The 18,564-nt window shown below is 36.1% G+C and overlaps 1 protein-coding gene across 1 annotated transcript; it reads left to right on the top strand.

Moving 5' to 3' along the window:
- Positions 1-587: 587 nt before the first annotated feature.
- Positions 588-16,301, top strand: LOC125651363 (mucin-2-like). The gene is made up of 7 exons (XM_048879923.2): positions 588-675; positions 1,640-1,933; positions 8,023-8,134; positions 9,351-9,538; positions 10,376-10,651; positions 15,194-15,348; positions 15,529-16,301. Exons 1-7 carry the CDS (start codon positions 588-590, stop codon positions 16,105-16,107), a joined length of 1,692 nt encoding a protein of 563 aa, XP_048735880.1. The 3' UTR covers positions 16,108-16,301.
- Positions 16,302-18,564: the final 2,263 nt, after the last annotated feature.

Genomic DNA, 18,564 nt, shown 5'->3' with positions numbered 1-18,564 from the left:
AGTGTTTATGCTGAACGGTGAATTTAATTCAGATGAAACGAATTCACCTTGAACCTATTTTGAAATTTTTTGTGCACGCTTGCCCTCCTGAAGACTTATGCCACAGAATGTAGCAGATATGAAAATCCAAATCTGCAAGCTGAAGTCGGTCACCTCCGTTCAATTCTAATTTTAAAAGAGTAAAGAGAAAGCAATATGGCAGATTTCATTCAGTAATCCACTTTTTAATGTGTGTTCCAGAAAATAGTCCTGTATTGACATTTTAGTAAACCTGTATGAAAATGGGGGTTGATTATGATTTACGTCAGGGATCATTTAGATTGGATTAACGAACAATATCGCTGGATTCTTGGGTTTATTTAACGCCGATGCGGTCTTTTATCGGCCAGATGAAGGTCTTGTCAAAATTTCGCGTGATCGCCCCGTAGAATAATGTCTTAGGAAACACCGTGGCCCAATCGAGACCCCCCTCATAATTAACATAACTTGGTTGTCTACGACGGAACACTAAATGATCCCTGGTCGTCTAAATCCTACAGCTTTTTTATTTCCGGATATAAGTGTAGGTTTTAATTAATATGCGAATAATGTTTCTAAAACATGCAATCATAAATTACGCAGAAGAACCTTTCTATATGATCTGGTTCTTATCTCGTGGTATCCTAAATAAACAGGGTACGTCAGATTTCACCCAATGAAAACTTTTCCCGATTTCACTTTTGAAATTTATGTCGTTAGTGTTTTAAATTCTCGGTATGACTGATTTTCACACGTTTCCCAAGACTGAAGCTGTTTGAAATTCAGTGAGATTATGTGCAGATTCGACTCTTATTTCAGAAACAGTTATTTTTCCTTGATTTTTATTTTCATTCTTATGTTCTGTTTGCAATACTGCTCTGGTAAGTAAAATCTCGTGAATTTTTTTTTATTTACTGCATTATTTTTAATTTAATTTACGTTCTGATTGCAATTCTGCTCTAGTAAGTAAAATATCGTCATATTACTTCATTTTATCGCGTAATAACCATGAACTAAGATTATATAAGCATGCATTAAATCAATAGAAATAATTATTCACAAATATTTGAATATTAGTTTAAGGACTAATGTAAGTTAGAGTGGGGTCTGATTCACCGCATGAATTAGTTATATTTCAAAACTCTGATTTACAATGAAATACATATTTTTTCCTTTTTGTTAAATTGTGACATTAATTCATGTCATTTTTTCAATTTTAATTTGCTCGCATAAAAATATGTATAACTTTCACATGTAAGAATTTCGGGGTTATATTTGAATTTTTGCATTCAGTCCATGCGTTTAGTTTTTCGAAATTGAATTGAAAAAGAACCTTTTTTGACAACAGACATTAAAGTTTTGATGTTTCAAAAACTAGCAATTAAATCTGGACTAACATATTTTAGGAAAATGAATTAAGGATATATAGTAAAAATTATTAATTTATCCTGGAGTCGAAAAATTCTGAAATTAGAAATAAGAATAAAATGAATAATCTGCAAATACATTCTGCCGATTTATCTTATATAGTCGTATGATGATGTATGAATATTTTTGCTAAAGAGAGGAAGAGTATCATATTTTAGGCCCTATATTTCAATACAATAACAATCTTTCTCAGGTTTCTGTAACGGTAAACCGTCGGGAGTCAGTGTGTCACAGGTTGAAGCCAAAAAAATTAAAATATCGTGGGACACCTCTGGCGCCAGCTGTGGAATTCTTCAATATGCCGTCCATTTTGAGACCAAGAAACCTTTGACGGTGTTTCGGGGCATCAACATCACCGACCTCAGTCAGGGCAGCGTGGTGGTTGACGTCACTCCGTCCTTTACGTATAATATATACGTCAACGGGCTGACGGCTGGGGCGGAACCGCCCACTCCAGATTTTGTGCTATACACCGTTCCCAGCATCCGTGAGTATTTGTAGAAGTCATGTGATTTTGGAAGCAACGTTGACTCACTGTATCTTCATTATGTCTTTTTTGACTTAAGGTTAAAAGTTCGTTTATGGCATGGGGTATGGTTTGTTTGCTTAAAGAGAAATGCGAGTTCTGCAACGTGATTATCGGTCTAAAATGACCATGAATATTTAATCTTTATTCTCGCTCCTGTGGGTTTATATGTAGAGTGGTTGGAAGATTTTACACTCTCGAAAAATGAGATGTCGAAAACATGTTTCTAATAAATTGGACCTTTTTAATCCGTGACCGTCAGTCTGTATGAACTAAGTCTTTCTACAGGACGCGGGGGGAAACCGAAAATTATAGTGTGTCGAAAATTTACAATCGGTTTTAACGGATTTTCGTTGATTTGAAGTGCACGCGAGAATAAATGATCGCCTTGTTCATTTCTTTGGCATTTTATCATGCAGCACATATTTACGGATTACTTTTGACGAAAATGTAAAAATTGAATTATTATCCACGCACTGCCTTCGAAATCTAAACCATTTACCTGGTAATGCCCTAAAATTACAACTGGTTAGGATTTTCTGTTGTTGATTTAATTAATGGGCTATAAATTCCCGTGATTGGAAACGATAAACTCTCTTGTCACAAAAACGAATTCCTAATTTTCTGAACATTATTTACGACCCCGCTATATTATACATCATTGTACAGTTTTGATAAGGCATTCTATTTATCATATGTTGGAATTCTGAACTATAAGCTGTGACAATGCAGACCATGCACATCATGAAAACAAATTACCTACAATGAGTGTGCAGTTTATTGATGATCGGTACCATTATGAATGATTCTAAATATTAAGTGAAATCAAAATCCTAGTCATAAATTGTCCGCGTCAAATTTACAAGAAGTGTCATGATAGCAATGCACTTAGTAATCTGTGAGTAAACGGAAATTACATCGGACATCCGGAAACGGGTGAACGGAGAGAAAACGAAGGTTAGTCCGGGTTTAAACCTGCGGAATTTCCCGAGTCACTGCCAACAGTATGCCTGATCTTCTTTGTGGGAGACGAGACAAGGGACAAAAAATTCAAAATAATTCAAAATGGAGCTGCGAAACGAAGATTTGTCAGATTTTTATATTCTTGATTCTGAAATTAGAGAGGAAAATATATACAGTCGTTAAACACGCTATATATATACAGTCGTTAAACACGCTATATACACAGTCGTTAAACACGCTATATACACAGTCGTTAAACACGCTATATATATACAGTCGTTAAACACGCTATATATATACAGTCGTTAAACACGCTATATATACACAGTCGTTAAACACGCTATATACACAGTCGTTAAACACGCTATATATATACAGTCGTTAAACACGCTATATATATACAGTCGTTAAACACGCTATATACACAGTCGTTAAACACGCTATATACACAGTCGTTAAACACGCTATATATACAGTCGTTAAACACGCTATATATATACAGTCGTTAAACACGCTATATATATACAGTCGTTAAACACGCTATATATCTATATATACAGTCGTTAAACACGCTATATACACTGTCGTTAAACACGCTATATATATACAGTCGTTAAACACGCTATATATATACAGTCGTTAAACACGCTATATATATATACAGTCGTTAAACACGCTATATATCTATATATACAGTCGTTAAACACGCTATATACACTGTCGTTAAACACGCTATATATATACAGTCGTTAAACACGCTATATATACACAGTCGTTAAACACGCTATATATATACAGTCGTTAAACACGCTATATATACACAGTCGTTAAACACGCTATATATATACAGTTGTTAAACACGCTATATATACACAGTCGTTAAACACGCTATATATACACAGTCGTTAAACACGCTATATATACACAGTCGTTAAACACGCTATATATATACAGTCGTTAAACACGCTATATATACACAGTCGTTAAACACGCTATATATCTATATATACAGTCGTTAAACACGCTATATATATACAGTCGTTAAACACGCTATATACACTGTCGTTAAACACGCTATATATATACAGTCGTTAAACACACTATATATATACAGTCGTTAAACACGCTATATATATACAGTCGTTAAACACGCTATATACACAGTCGTTAAACACTCTATATATATACAGTCGTTAAACACGCTATATACACAGTCGTTAAACACGATATATATATACAGTCGTTAAACATGCTATATATATACAGTCGTTAAACACGCTATATATATACAGTCGTTAAACACGCTATATATATACAGTCGTTAAACACGCTATATACACAGTCGTTAAACACGCTATATATATACAGTCGTTAAACACGCTATATACACAGTCGTTAAACACGCTATATATATACAGTCGTTAAACACGCTATATATATACAGTCGTTAAACACGCTATATATATACAGTCGTTAAACACGCTATATATATACAGTCGTTAAACACGCTATATATACAGTCGTTAAACACGCTATATATATACAGTCGTTAAACACGCTGTATATACAGTCGTTAAACACGCTATATATATACAGTCGTTAAACACGCTATATATATACAGTCGTTAAACACGCTATATATATACAGTCGTTAAACACGCTATATATATACAGTCGTTAAAAACACGCTATATATACAGTCGTTAAACACGCTATATATATACAGTCGTTAAACACGCTGTATATACAGTCGTTAAACACGCTATATATATACAGTCGTTAAACACGCTATATACACAGTCGTTAAACACGCTATATATATACAGTCGTTAAACACGCTATATATATACAGTCGTTAAACACGCTATATATGTACAGTCGTTAAACACGCTATATATATACAGTCGTTAAACACGCTATATATACAGTCGTTAAACACGCTATATATATACAGTCGTTAAACACGCTATATATATACAGTCGTTAAACACGCTATATATATTCAGTCGTTAAAAACACGCTATATATACAGTCGTTAAACACGCTATATATATACAGTCGTTAAACACGCTATATATATACAGTCGTTAAACACGCTATATATATACAGTCGTTAAAAACACGCTATATATACAGTCGTTAAACACGCTATATATATACAGTCGTTAAACACGCTATATACACAGTCGTTAAACACGCTATACATACAGTCGTTAAACATGCTATATATACAGTCGTTAAACACACTATATATATACAGTCGTTAAACACACTATATATACACAGTCGTTAAACACGCTATATATATACAGTCGTTAAAAACACGCTATATATACAGTCGTTAAACACGCTGTACCGTGATATGTAGAAGACAGAGAAGTTCTTTAAAAATTATTTTTATTTTTTGAAACTACAAACGCTTTACTTCTTTAAAATCCTCGTCAGAACATATGTAGGACACAGTTCTAACAGATCGATCATTCGCGATATCAACAATTAACAGTTTCAATTCAAGTTCCGTGCCATGTTCCCACTTATACATGTAATAGAGATGATATGAAATCGTAAATAAAACTTCCCGTTTTACTCATCAGTCTGCCGATTATACAGCTGATATTGCCATGGTCAGCCACAGACATTTCTGCACTGGGATCCGCAGTCAACAGCTGGAGGCTGTCTAGAGGTCCGTAGTGGGTCCAGGGAGAAGTCATGGTAGAGGTCCAGTGGTCGAAACCCCCAGAAACTACTGAGTTATGACACTATGGTCGTTATAACGATCTAGTTTGCCAATACAACCTATCATTGGGACAAATGCCGTCTGACGTGTTTCATACCGATTGTTAGGCCGTTCTTGACACACTGATTTTGACTACAGACAACTCCGTTTACCTGATCAAGATATAGGGCTCACGGCGGATGTGACCGGTCGACAGGGGATGCTTACTCCTCCTAGGCATCTGATCCCACCTTTAGTATATCCAGGGCACCGTGTTTGCCCAACTCTCTATTTTGTATTGCTCATTGAAGTTATGAGATTGATCACTTCGTTATCTTCGCCTTGCGTATACAGTATTTCATAATACCTGATACTATATCTTAAAATGATATTGCTACAATTGTATCACATTTATATACTGAATAAAGGGCAAACGCATGGAGTAAACACATTTAGGATATTACATTGAATGTTGTTTTTTTGTTTTTAGGTATTATGATGATGTCTTACCGTATATACTCGCCCATAAGTCGGTCCGCCTATAAGTCGGTTGTATTTTTTAAGGTTATTTTGTAGGAATTTGCCATTGACCCGCTTATAAGTCGGTACAAATTTTTGTAAGTTAGATCATAAGAATGTTTTATACCTGTAATTTTTGTACAATGCGGCATTGTCTAGAGAGCGATCTTAGCTAGGTCATTGTTAAGCTCAATTATCAACCACAATCACCAGTAACAGTAATGTGTCTCATCCAGAGGAGACATTCACCAGATCATAATTGCAAAGACTGGTTAGAAGATTGAAAAAACTGGTTCTGAGTTTGACAGAAGCCATTCAAATGTTGGTAGAACAAGATCAAGTTGTCACAGAAACATTGAGTAGATTCAAAAAGTGATTGAAGAAACACCTCAGGAGTCTGTTAGAAGGAATGTTTTACGAAGTTTTATTGAAAGAATAGCAATCCAACAGAAATGTGGTTTCAATACGATGGTGCAGCCCAACACACACTGCCAGGACAGTCACTGATTGGTTGGTTGGCTGAAAGAAGCTCCACCCACTGTCAGGATAGTCACTGATTGGCTGGATGAAGCTCCACACACTGTCAGGGTAGTCACTGATTGGCTGGATGAAGCTCCACACACTGCCAGGGTAGTCACTGATTGGCTGGAAAAAGCTTATCTCTGCAAACAGTAAATGCCTGGCCTCCTCATTCCGCTGACCTGAACCCGCTATATGTTTCATATATGGGGATACATAAGGACAGAATATTTATGAATCCAGTCCATATTATTTGATGAACTTACATTTACAAACTTTGACTGCAATTTCTATAGAAAATAGAAACATTTGAAACGAAACATGCGCCGTTGTTCGAGAAAATCAAGAAGCGCATTGGCGTATAGTTATTTGCAGAAAGAACGTCATATGGAACACGTCTCAGTTTGTTCTGTTTTGTATGTATTTCCATCATTTGCTTTTCCACTGCTGAAAACACATGATTATTTAAGTAATAAAACCTATGCGATACCGCAGCATAATCATTCCCTGTCTGTGTTTATTCTTTGAAAAAAATATTTACGCTTGAAATGGTGTCAGATACTAGGAAACAACCTGTGTGTTTTAGTGTTTTCGGAATATTTGTATAAAAAATGGATCATGATTTTGTGAGGGTGGGTACCTGTGCCTGACGCCCCGACGACGCTGAATCCGCCACTGAACTAAGGAAGGCATCTGTGATATAATTCACATTTAGCTTTGTATTGTTACGCATTACTTATATCATGAAAATGTAATTTACCATCCATATGTATCTACTGTTCATGAACATGGGAACCATTAGGTAAATAGAGTTTCATCCACAAACATGTAGCACGCTTCAGCAAGGGTCATCAATGTATAAAGATCACGCATCCTGTGGAGTCACTAATATTTCACGTGAATACTTATAAATTACAGTTTTGAAAATACATGACGTTATGAACTGTAAAGTTTCACACCAGCAAACTTCATGGAGTGCTTTAGCGCTTCACGAAAAGCATGCGTGCGTGAAGCTTCGCAGTTCATTCCATCATGTATTTTCAAAATGTGATATTCATTTATTATATTTACATTTTACTTTTATTGCGATATTAATTCCCAACCGTTGAAGTAGACGTACTATATCTATCAAGATTCATACGCGCATTGTACACACCTGATCTAGCGCATTCATGAGGGAATGGCTATCATTACATGTACAATTTGTAAAGATATCAAAGGCAAAAACATCGGAAATGTCAACCTAGATCTGGTGATTCCTGACTACATTGTACATATATATACTGATTTAACCATCTTAAGAATTCTTACCGAGGATTTTATTTTCTTTCAGCCCCAGACGACTTTCCACGAATCCACGTCTCCAGTAAGACTCTGACGTCACTCACTGTCCAGTGGGACAAACTGAGTATTTATCACAGATGTGGAAACGTCACTGGATACGAGTGAGTATATATTGGAGATGAAAATCAATAATTAAGGTCTATCCATAAAGCACATCTGTCCAAAATACAGGATATATAACGTGAAGGTCTATCCATAAAACGCACTAGTCCATATCATTAACATCTATCCTTCCTTCATTTATTACCTTAAAAACGGAGATTCACCATATTGGATATAAGTTCTATCCCGCTTCATAATATCCGAAAAACCTAAATGTACATCAGTCCTCAATACAATATTTATCTACAAACTGTCTATACTTATAGCAAGATCAATATCCGAAATACCTAAATGTACATCAGTCCTCAATACACTATTTATCTACAAACTGTCTATACTTATAGCAAGATCAATCTCAAATGCAAGAATTATTCCTAATACAATGTATATTTCTAATAAATGTCTATTCCTAATACAATACCTTTTACTAATACAATAACTATTCTTATTACAATACCTATTCCTTATGCAATAACTATTCTTCATACAATACCTATTCCTAATTCAATGCCTATTCCTAATTCAATGCCTATCACTAACACAATGCCTATCACTAATTCAATGCCTATCACTAATTCAATACCTATCACTAATTCAATGCCTATCACTAATACAATACCTATCACTAATACAATACCTATTCCTAATACAACGCCTATTCCTAATACAATACCTATTCCTAATTCAATGCCTATCACTAACACAATGCCTATCACTAATTCAATGCCTATCACTAAATCAATGCATATCACTAATACAATGTCTATTCCTAATACAACGCCTATTCCTAATACAATACCTATTCCTAATTCAATGCCTATCACTAACACAATGCCTATCACTAATACAATACCTATCGCTAATACAATACCTATTCCTAATACAATACCTATAGTCCTAATACAATGCCTATTAAATATTCCTAATATTATAATACCTAATCTTACTACAATGCCTATCATTAGTACAATATTTCATCAAATAAATCTAAGAACAAAACAATATACTCTTCAAGGTCGCAGTTCAAGTCTACCCATGTTGATATCAACACCTCAAGGTCAAATCATGATACTCGAGTTAACCATCTTCCTGTGCTCTTCAATGATTCTTCCTCCATTTACAAATTTAGAAAATTACGATCGTCATCCAGTTGTACATTGAAAGTGATTATTTAGCAGATGAATTACACAACGCTCTGTTTAAATTTTTATCCAGTCTTCTATATCAGCGACCGGACGGGAAAACGATCCCGATCCCTGTTCCCGGGGGTGAGGAAACCACACAGTTCACCATTACCGGTCTAGATCCCGGAATCACCTATAACATCGTCATCCGAGCCAAAAACGAGGCTGGCAACGGGAAGTGGAGCCAGCCCTTCTTGACTGACTCTACAGTACATCTGAGTATGCAATAAGAAACATTCTATCACCAATATCAACTATTACATGTAGTTATATCTCAATTCTGTTTACAACAAAAATGTCTAAAGATGAATATTTAAGGATAAATATCACAACGAATTCTTAGAGGAAATCAGACAAATAAATATCAAGCTAGTCTATTCATATTTTAAAAGAGATACTGACATTTTATTTTGATACGTTGTGTATGCTCTTTAAGACTTGTGTTGAATTATTTGATTAGTTAGACGTGCTACAGTCACATCTATTTAGTCTGGCCCCTGAGTAATCCATCCCATTGTGTATTTAGACTGATTTTCATTCCAAGTTGTCTTTTTATTGCTACATGTATCTGTGGAAACAGACGTAATGTATTAACTGATACAAAGCTGGTTGGATTCAAGTCTTACTGTACTAAAAATTCAGAGTTCTTACAAAAAAGCAAAAGAAAAGAAGACACAAAATACATGGTCTTTTCTTTAAACTAAAACTAGAGTTATACAGTTGCATATTTATACTGGTATATTACCGGTAGCTAAAGGATCAGGAGAAGAGGCTTTAGAGTGTCAATGCCGTTAGAAGTGATTGATTTTGCTTTTCGTTTTCTCATTTTATTAAAGATTGGAAACCTTGTAGATTTGTTACGTTTTATGTAAATTAGATCAGCACCAATTTATCTCCCTTACAAAGAACAGCATTTCAACCAATGAAAATATCGTAGACTTTCACATCATGTGTTCTACCAATTATTGAGAAGAAATACATGGGTCCGAATACTCAACATAACATGTAGCTCACGGAAGAAGTTAACGAGTCATGATGTAATCATTTCATTTTCAGCCACTAAAGGTTCTTCCCCGACAGTCAGCACGACTTCACCCAGTACAACGACCTCAACTTCAAAACCGACAACATCATCAACAACATCGACAACAACTACCACCCCACAGACAACAACAACAACGACGACGACAACGACGACACCGAAACCTACAACGAGCACCACCAGTACCACCAGTACCACCTCCACCACTCAAACCACCACAACCACTACCAGCAAACCATCAACAACCACAGTCAGGACAACACCGTCCAACCACACTGCGCAAGCGCAAGGTATATATACATATCACCTGACGCATGATGAAGTTCGTACGCGTGTCGTCTCAAGTCTAGGTTTTATAGGGCGAGAAAACGGAAATGCGAGAATTTGCGTGGGTTGCCGAGATTTAACCCGCTGGAGATAAACAAACACCACTTACGATTACTTTCACTAAATCGACTAGACATTTTAACGGCAAACATACAGTATAATGGCCTTTTCTATTGGCTAAATTTTGTTTCTCTGTGGGAATGGCCCCTAGGGGCCTATCTAGGAATTGCGGTAAGGGGGCACAATTTTATGAGACAGGGGGGTCTGGTAGCTGCAATAATGTAGCCCTCTCCTGCAGGGGGGGGGGGGGAACGTCAGAATAAAAAAATCGGATAGGGCTACAATATTACAGCTAGGGGTCCGGGGGCCGCCTTGAGGCTCCTAGTGGGTCCAGCTCCTGGATTTTATAGATCTTATAGGTCTTGAAATGCGTCCCCTGTGTAGTAATTTTTACTATTTTCTATCATTTTCAATGAGGTGAAATTAATAAAATGACGCAAATTTCAAGGGTTTTTAGTAATAAAAAATGTAAGTTCTCCCAATAAAAGTAATTCAATAAATCAAAAGATTTTGTCATTTATTGTTTCGAAAGTGGAAGAAATCATTCTTTCTTTCATCGTTTACATTTTTCTAAAACAAGAGACCAAGATTTACCTTAAATTTGAAAAATTATGGGAAGGGGGGTGCCTGCTGCGCCCCCCTTAAATCCGCCACTGGACCCGATTTACAAGAAACTGAATCTGTATGATTAAGTAACTTATATAGATCGGTCAGGACCAGGAGAACCGTTATCTGTGCGTAAGTTTCTGGTGACAAACAATACACTGTACATGTCTATTAACTGTATTGCATTAGTTTTCAAAATAAGTTCGAAAACATAGTATGTGTGCGCAACCGTCAGCGAGAGTCGCATTAATTAGAGCAATGCTATTTTAACACCGAGCTGATGAATTGCATATCGAATTGACTGGAACAGAGGGGACTCAACGGGAGATAACCGTATAGAAAAAGGCGTCAGGAATTGGACGAACTGTTAGTCATTAAATGGCATTACTCAACATGTAAACAAGTCTATCTAGACGGGCGGGGACTTAAAATGCAAAACAAATACATAAAATGATTTCTGAATAAAGATTTGACGAATGCTTTCAATGACCCGATGCCCCTACGGGAGCTAAAACCAGCCCCGGAGATAGTGCCAAACGTCCTGTCGCTTACGTTTCTTTGTGCAAGAAAATTTCAATTTCTTTCAAAATGGCTTGATAAATTTGTGTGTTGTAAGCCTTTATTTCACATTAATATAGTTAAAGCATTCACAAATAGCCCACCTGAAGATTAACTAGAATTTCATACGACCCTAACAAAATAGAACCTCGGTGTGTTTTTTAAGGGTATTGCTTACATATTCGATATTTTGAAAGCCTAAAGTCTTTGGTTAAGTATTTAATTAAAAAGGATAATAAAATCTTGACATGGACAAAAAACTTTAAATGTATTTAAAATTTCTTCCTCTATAGTGGAAATTAATAAAGGTGCAGTGAAAAAGTCATTTTCTTCTTCCGATCTCATCCCGCGAAGGCATGTTTGGGATAGTTTGTTTGGATGATTTAAAACTGTAAGTTAATTTCATATAATTAACATTCTTAAACCTACTCTGTTACACTAAATGTCTTTTTAATTGTGTATTGAAATTTAACCTCTGAACTTTTTATTTGGTATAGTCACGGAATCTTCATTTTGCGATTTTCTGAAGTATGCATAAAATAGCTTCACTGTTTTAAAATGTGCATGTTCATGGTTATCCTCGTATGTGATTTTTTGTCTCTTAGAATTGCAAGTAATTGTATCCTCACAGAAACAAATCATTTAATTATAATGCTTATCGCCATCTCTTCCCTTTACCATTTTTTTTTCAATTCTAATATATTACATCATGATTATACAATATACATATATGCTTTTATATTCAAAACGCTATAAATACATGGTTTGCGCCTAGTATGCCTATTCCCTGTAAAATAAAATGTGAAAAAATTAATAAGTAAAAAAAATCGTGCAATCTCAAAGACTGGAATCTTTTGTCAAAGTAGTAATGAAAATATCGCAAAGGCGTTCATGCCCTCATCTATTTTCAAAAATGGAATTTATTTCTTAAATCACGCCCTCTAAAACGGTACCGGTATTTCCAACATTTATTTTACATGCATATACACTGTATATGGATATATTTTCAATCAAAATAGAGCAAATATTCCCATGCATTTCAGGCTTTAAAAGTCCTCGCTGATAAAAAAAAAAAAAAAAAAAAAAGAAATGATACCTGAATTTTTTAAAAATATCAAATGCATCATTTTTTTAACATATCATTCTATCTTTAGTTTATTCAGAGGAGTGTGCGCAAGAGTGAAAGATTAAAACAAATCTGGGCTCATCTTCCGTTAACAACTGAAATCAAATTACGAGTAAAGACTAATATTCTGTTTTATTCCAGTAGGAAATTCATATGTATGCATCTCGATCTCAGTAACTGAGTTAATTGGCATTAGCTGCCAAAGCCATATTTGCCGATTGTAATCAAAATTACAGTTCATAAAAATCAACACTGACATATCAAAATTCATACATCTTACAATCGTTGTAATTTTGACATTAGAATATTTTGTTTATATATATAAGCAATGACCGAAATGTTACCATATAGAAGTAAATAATTCATTGTTTAGATAGCTTTACATAATTTTCATAAAACTCCCAGATTTATTTTTCTTTATTTTCTAACACATTCCAGCATTGATTCTACACATTCTGGTTGACAGATTGTTCCTCTTTTAAAAATCTATATCTATCTGACGGTGGATTTAGTGAGGGAACTTACAGCATTAACTATTACATTATTATCCTTATTATCGGACAAATATTTCATCAAATAAATATTTTTGTGTTGATTATATGATCTATTTAAAGAAAGAAAATGCATCAGTCATGTTCAGTGTAATTGTTTGTTTATTTGTTGTATTTTATTAATTCATTTTGGGTGTGTAAATTATTCATTATTGTACTTTCCCCCAAACAAAATTGATTTATCTTCTGACATTCTGACACACAAATATCAAAGAAGTTGGAATAAGCATGAAAGCAAAATTATCTTTGTTAATTGACGTCATGAATATTTGATATAAATTCGATTTTATGCATTTGTTTGTAATGATGAATCATTCGGTCTTTGATTAAACTTTTCACTGATTCCAAGTGCACGTAAACCTGGACCTTGTTGAGACTCGAGTTATCTTTCTTTAAGTCTGGTACCTGTTATGACCACCAAATGTTATTTATGATTTCATGAATGCGACAATACTTCTTTGATTGTAAATAAATTATATTCGTGCATGTATAGATTTTTGAAAAATAAAATTTCGTTGTAGTTATTTTCTAAACCAAACTATATCTTATTGAGTCCATTTTTGTACTGAGGTTATTTTATGTATCTGTACGCCGGTTGTTGTAATTATTTTATTTCCCTGAACTTGTCCTCTGTATCGGTACGCCGGTTGTTGTAATTATTTTATTTCCCTGAAGTTGTCCTCTGCATGGGTACACCAGTTGTATTTATTTTATTTCCCTGAACTTGTCCTCTGTATCGGTACGCCGGTTGTTGTACTTATTTTATTTTCCTGAACTTGTCCTCTGGATCGGTACACCGGTACAGGGGACTATTTTTTCTTTTGGTCCCTTGAGGTGGTTTGGACTTGGCCATTTTCGACCGACGGACCAGCAGGGAAGGACTTGCATGTAATTCTGACAGCCAAAAATGTGAACCCGACTCGGCGTATTTTGGCTTCTGTGAGAAACATTGCCAAGTTGTACCTTGACAGATGTCAAAAAAGTTTGATGATACTTCAGTTTTCATTTTAAGATCACCTGCGTCACTCAGATGACCTAAGTAATGCGACCTAGATAGTGGTCGTGATGCGTCAATCGCGCGTGAATATTGATAACAGTTGAGTTAAGGGTACACAAAATGGTTGTTGTTTGGTTTCTGTTCATTTGGAATCTAGTGATGCCAACGCGTTAATAAAAAATATGCAATCTTTAAGAAATATCTTTTCCCTGAGATATGTACACGTAGCAGAAAAACTGTATGCATATATATGCATTAATCATAATGAACGGGGGCAGGGGGGGGGGGGGTGTCTCATTTAACACTCTGGGTATTCTTTCAGCCTCTGACGACATGAGCGTGCCGTTACTGTTCTATGATATTTCCGTTTCTCGTCCAACACTCTGGGTATTCTGAGTGTAGCGTTCCTGTTGTATAATATTTCCGTTTCTCATTTAACACTTTTGGCATTCTGGGTATTCTTTCGGCCTCTGGCGACATGAATGTATGATATTTTCGTTTCACATTTAATACTCTGGGTATTCTTTCAGCCTCTGACAACGTGAGCGTGCCGTTACTCTTGTCTGATATTTCCGTTTCTCATTTAACACTCTTGGTATTCTTTCAGTCTCTGACGACATGGGCGTACCGTTCCTGTTGGCGGTCCTTGGAGGGTGTATCCTACTACTGGCCATTCTTATCCCTGTCACTTTCTTTATTTGCCGCCATTGCTGTAACAAGACTCCTGTCGGTGTCGTTGATGATAAACCGGACATTCCAAAGGTATGCAATGAAAGAGGAAGCTATTTTTAAAATGTTTTATCAGTACATTAATTTTTATGTTGTACATGTCAAGCACATACATATACATCACCAATTTCACCCATGTTCAATAATTAAATATAGTATAACAAAGACTGTCATTTGTTCATGCTTACCCTTACACGATCTGTAATATTTCAGACGAAGCCGGACAGACACCCTCCACAGTATCCACCCGCGGTTGGCTTAGGTATCGCGCATCTCGTTGCCGTGGTAAATATAAAACCTAAACCTCCGCCAATGCAAAGAGTCCCTAAGCCAAACGTCCAGTACAGCGAGTTTTCGTATGAAGGCGGTTACAAGGGGCTCCATCCTCATCATGGTGGACAAGAATATCCAAATTTACTCCGAAAAATTCCAAGAGAATCTCCTGTGGAAAAGCCAGATATCGAGACTTCCCCAACAACAGAAGAGTCTAGAAATGGCGGCGCGAATGATGTTCAGTATAAAAATTTTAATAATCACCACGTGTCACACACAAACAATGTTTACATTCATAACTTTATGAAATCTGGGAGACTCTTTACTCCAAGCACTCCTGTAACTCCATCCATTATTTATCGGAAGCCGAAAGAATATTACGACACGCTTCCGGTTCCTGTGAATGAAGATGTGACGGGAGATATTCCGCCATCTCGATATAGTCCTTTAGAAAAGCCTAAAAGGTTTAAGACCAGGGCTATTTTAAACGAGGGCCCTGAAACAAACTACACTCTGTGATTTACCAAATTTGTTATCGTTAACTATTTATTTATTTCATTTGAATGTTTAACATTTGTTTCTAAGAAACACCCAGCTTTTTTATGATACTTTGTAGAATGTTCAGCTTTTTTGATATATAGAAAATATTTTACCGCGTTTATTTATTTCCTGTAGATTCTTACTTCAATGCTCAAATAAAACACTAGATTGTGCTCCTTTGTTAAATGTAGCTGACCTGTTTTTATATTCTAATGAAGCAGATTTTATTCAAAAGCTTCTACATGTACATGAGAAGAAGAAACATCTCTTGCTGTAGCCTTCAACTCGACATTTAGATACATCGATGACGTTTTATCTACCAACAATAATTATTTTCATTCATGTCAATTCGATATACATGTATCCCTGTGAACTCGAGATAAAAGACGCCACGGAGTCCTCCACATCTGCTTCGTACTTAAATATTTTATTGAAAATGGATATTAACGGCAAACTAACAACTTAGCTTTATGACAAACGGGATGACTTCAGTTTCTCCATCGTCAACTTTCCATTTTGCTGTAGCAATATTCTAATATGGTGTTTATATGTCTCAATTGATTCGATAAGCAAGAGATTGTTTTGCATATGATAAGTTTTAAGTCTCGTTTAAAGTCTGCATTTCGCAAATTCTATGGTTGTTATAATGATCTAGTTTGCCAATATAACCTATCATTGGGTCAAATGCTGTCTGACGTGTTTCATACCGATTATTAGGCCGTTCATGGCGCACTTATTTTGACTACGGATTACTCCGTTTACCTGATCAATACACATGTACATAGGGCTCACGGCGAGTGTGACCGGTCAACAGGGGATGCTTACTCCTCCTAGGCACCTGATCCCACCTCTGGTATGTCCAAGAGTCCATTTTTGCGCAATTCTTTATTTTGTATTCCTATCCCGGGGGATCCGGGTTAGAATAGGTCCTCAGTAGCCCCTTGCTTGTCGTAAGAGGCGAGTAAATAGGGCGGTCCTTCGGATGGGACCGCAAAAATCGAGATCCCTTGTCACAGTAGGTGTGGCACGATAAAGATCCCTCCCTGCTCAATGGCCATAAGCGCCGAGTATAGGCCTAAATTTTGCAGCCCTTCACCGGCGGTGACGTCACGTCTCCATATGATTGAAATATTCTCGAGGGGGACGTAAAACAATATTCAATCAATCAACCTTGTGTTATGAGATTGATCACTCTTCGTTATTTTCACCTTTCATTAAAGTTACTCTGTATTGTTTTAAAATGGGCTGTCCCAGAAAATCGTGTACATGGCGATCCGCACAATTCAAAGTAAACATTGAATATTACCAAATTTTCAAAACTTCAGAGAAGAGTAAAGACAGAAAATTTCAGAGTAATGTCGCCTTTTTTATTATTAAAGTACCAATCAGTAACAGCGCACTAAATGTTAATGTCACACCCTCGGTTTTTCAATGCATTTCGAGAAGATAATGAACAGTTTTATTACTGTAAACCAACTATTATTCGCGTGTGAGAAATTTTTGCGAGAACATCATCATCGCGAAAATTACTCGCCGCGAACCAGTCCTTTAATGTGTTTTGAATGTTTGTGAAAATTCTCAAAAATTAGTCGTTGTGAACCAGTTCTTCACTAGTAGATCGCGAAATAAAGTCGTCACGAATAAACGTTTGTTTACAGTAATCTGTTAAGTATGCTGAACGCCCACTTGTCCACCATAATGTCTTACTTCGAGTAGAGTTTGCATGGACTGCTATGACTGTATGATACTTTGATATTGTTTATTTAAGGACACCAGTCTTCCACATCTGCTTCTTACATGGATATTTTAATGAACGTAGATGTTAACGACAAACTAACAATGCAACTACCGGTCGCGGTAGCTCTATGGCATCTAGCGTGTTTCGTAGCTAAGAAGGTCGTCAATTCGAGTTCCGCTCGTACCATGGTCGCCTCAAACATAAGACGTAAAGATAGGCAGTGGATGCTCCTTCGCCAAATGCTCTACATTTCAGGCGCGTAGCTACGTTTACGTCTAAACGCCCGGGCGTACACATAAAAAAAAACAACTATCAAATGCTACAAACATAGGTGAAAAATAAGTGTCTGCAGTATCTGCGGTACATTAGTCTCCCTATTGGTACTGATATCTTGGATATCTTGTTAGTGTTACATCTTGAGCGGCCCCCAGACCCCTCGTCGTACAGTAGGCGCACACATTAATTAACTCAGGCTACGCCACTGTATTTACAGCAGGAGAAATCTCAATAAAAGTGAAAATTCTTCACGGGACGTAAAACATCCAACCAACAACAACTCAACCTTAAGATCAACGGGATGATTTCAGCTTCCCCATCATCAACTTCCCCGTCATCAACTTCCCATGTCTATGTAGCAATATTCCATTTCCACCTGCAACTTGGCATTAATTCCACTTTTGATAATCGTACTTATACCC

The sequence above is a fragment of the Ostrea edulis genome, chromosome 5, assembly GCF_947568905.1.
Source record: "Ostrea edulis chromosome 5, xbOstEdul1.1, whole genome shotgun sequence".
Classification (NCBI taxonomy): domain Eukaryota; kingdom Metazoa; phylum Mollusca; class Bivalvia; order Ostreida; family Ostreidae; genus Ostrea; species Ostrea edulis.
The sequence above is the reverse complement of the archived record's forward strand: the minus strand, read 5'-3'. Positions and strand labels throughout refer to the sequence as shown.

What these genes read in the sequence shown, in the direction of transcription:
- LOC125651363 (XM_048879923.2), top strand. Translation starts at nt 588, where the DNA reads ATGTTTCTAAAACATGCAATCATAAATTACGCAGAAGAACCTTTCTAT. An exon ending in TGACTCTACAGTACATCTGA is followed by an intron (nt 9,539 to 10,375) that starts GTATGCAATAAG and finishes TTTCATTTTCAG; the next exon opens with CCACTAAAGGTTCTTCCCCG. An exon ending in CCACACTGCGCAAGCGCAAG is followed by an intron (nt 10,652 to 15,193) that starts GTATATATACAT and finishes GTATTCTTTCAG; the next exon opens with TCTCTGACGACATGGGCGTA.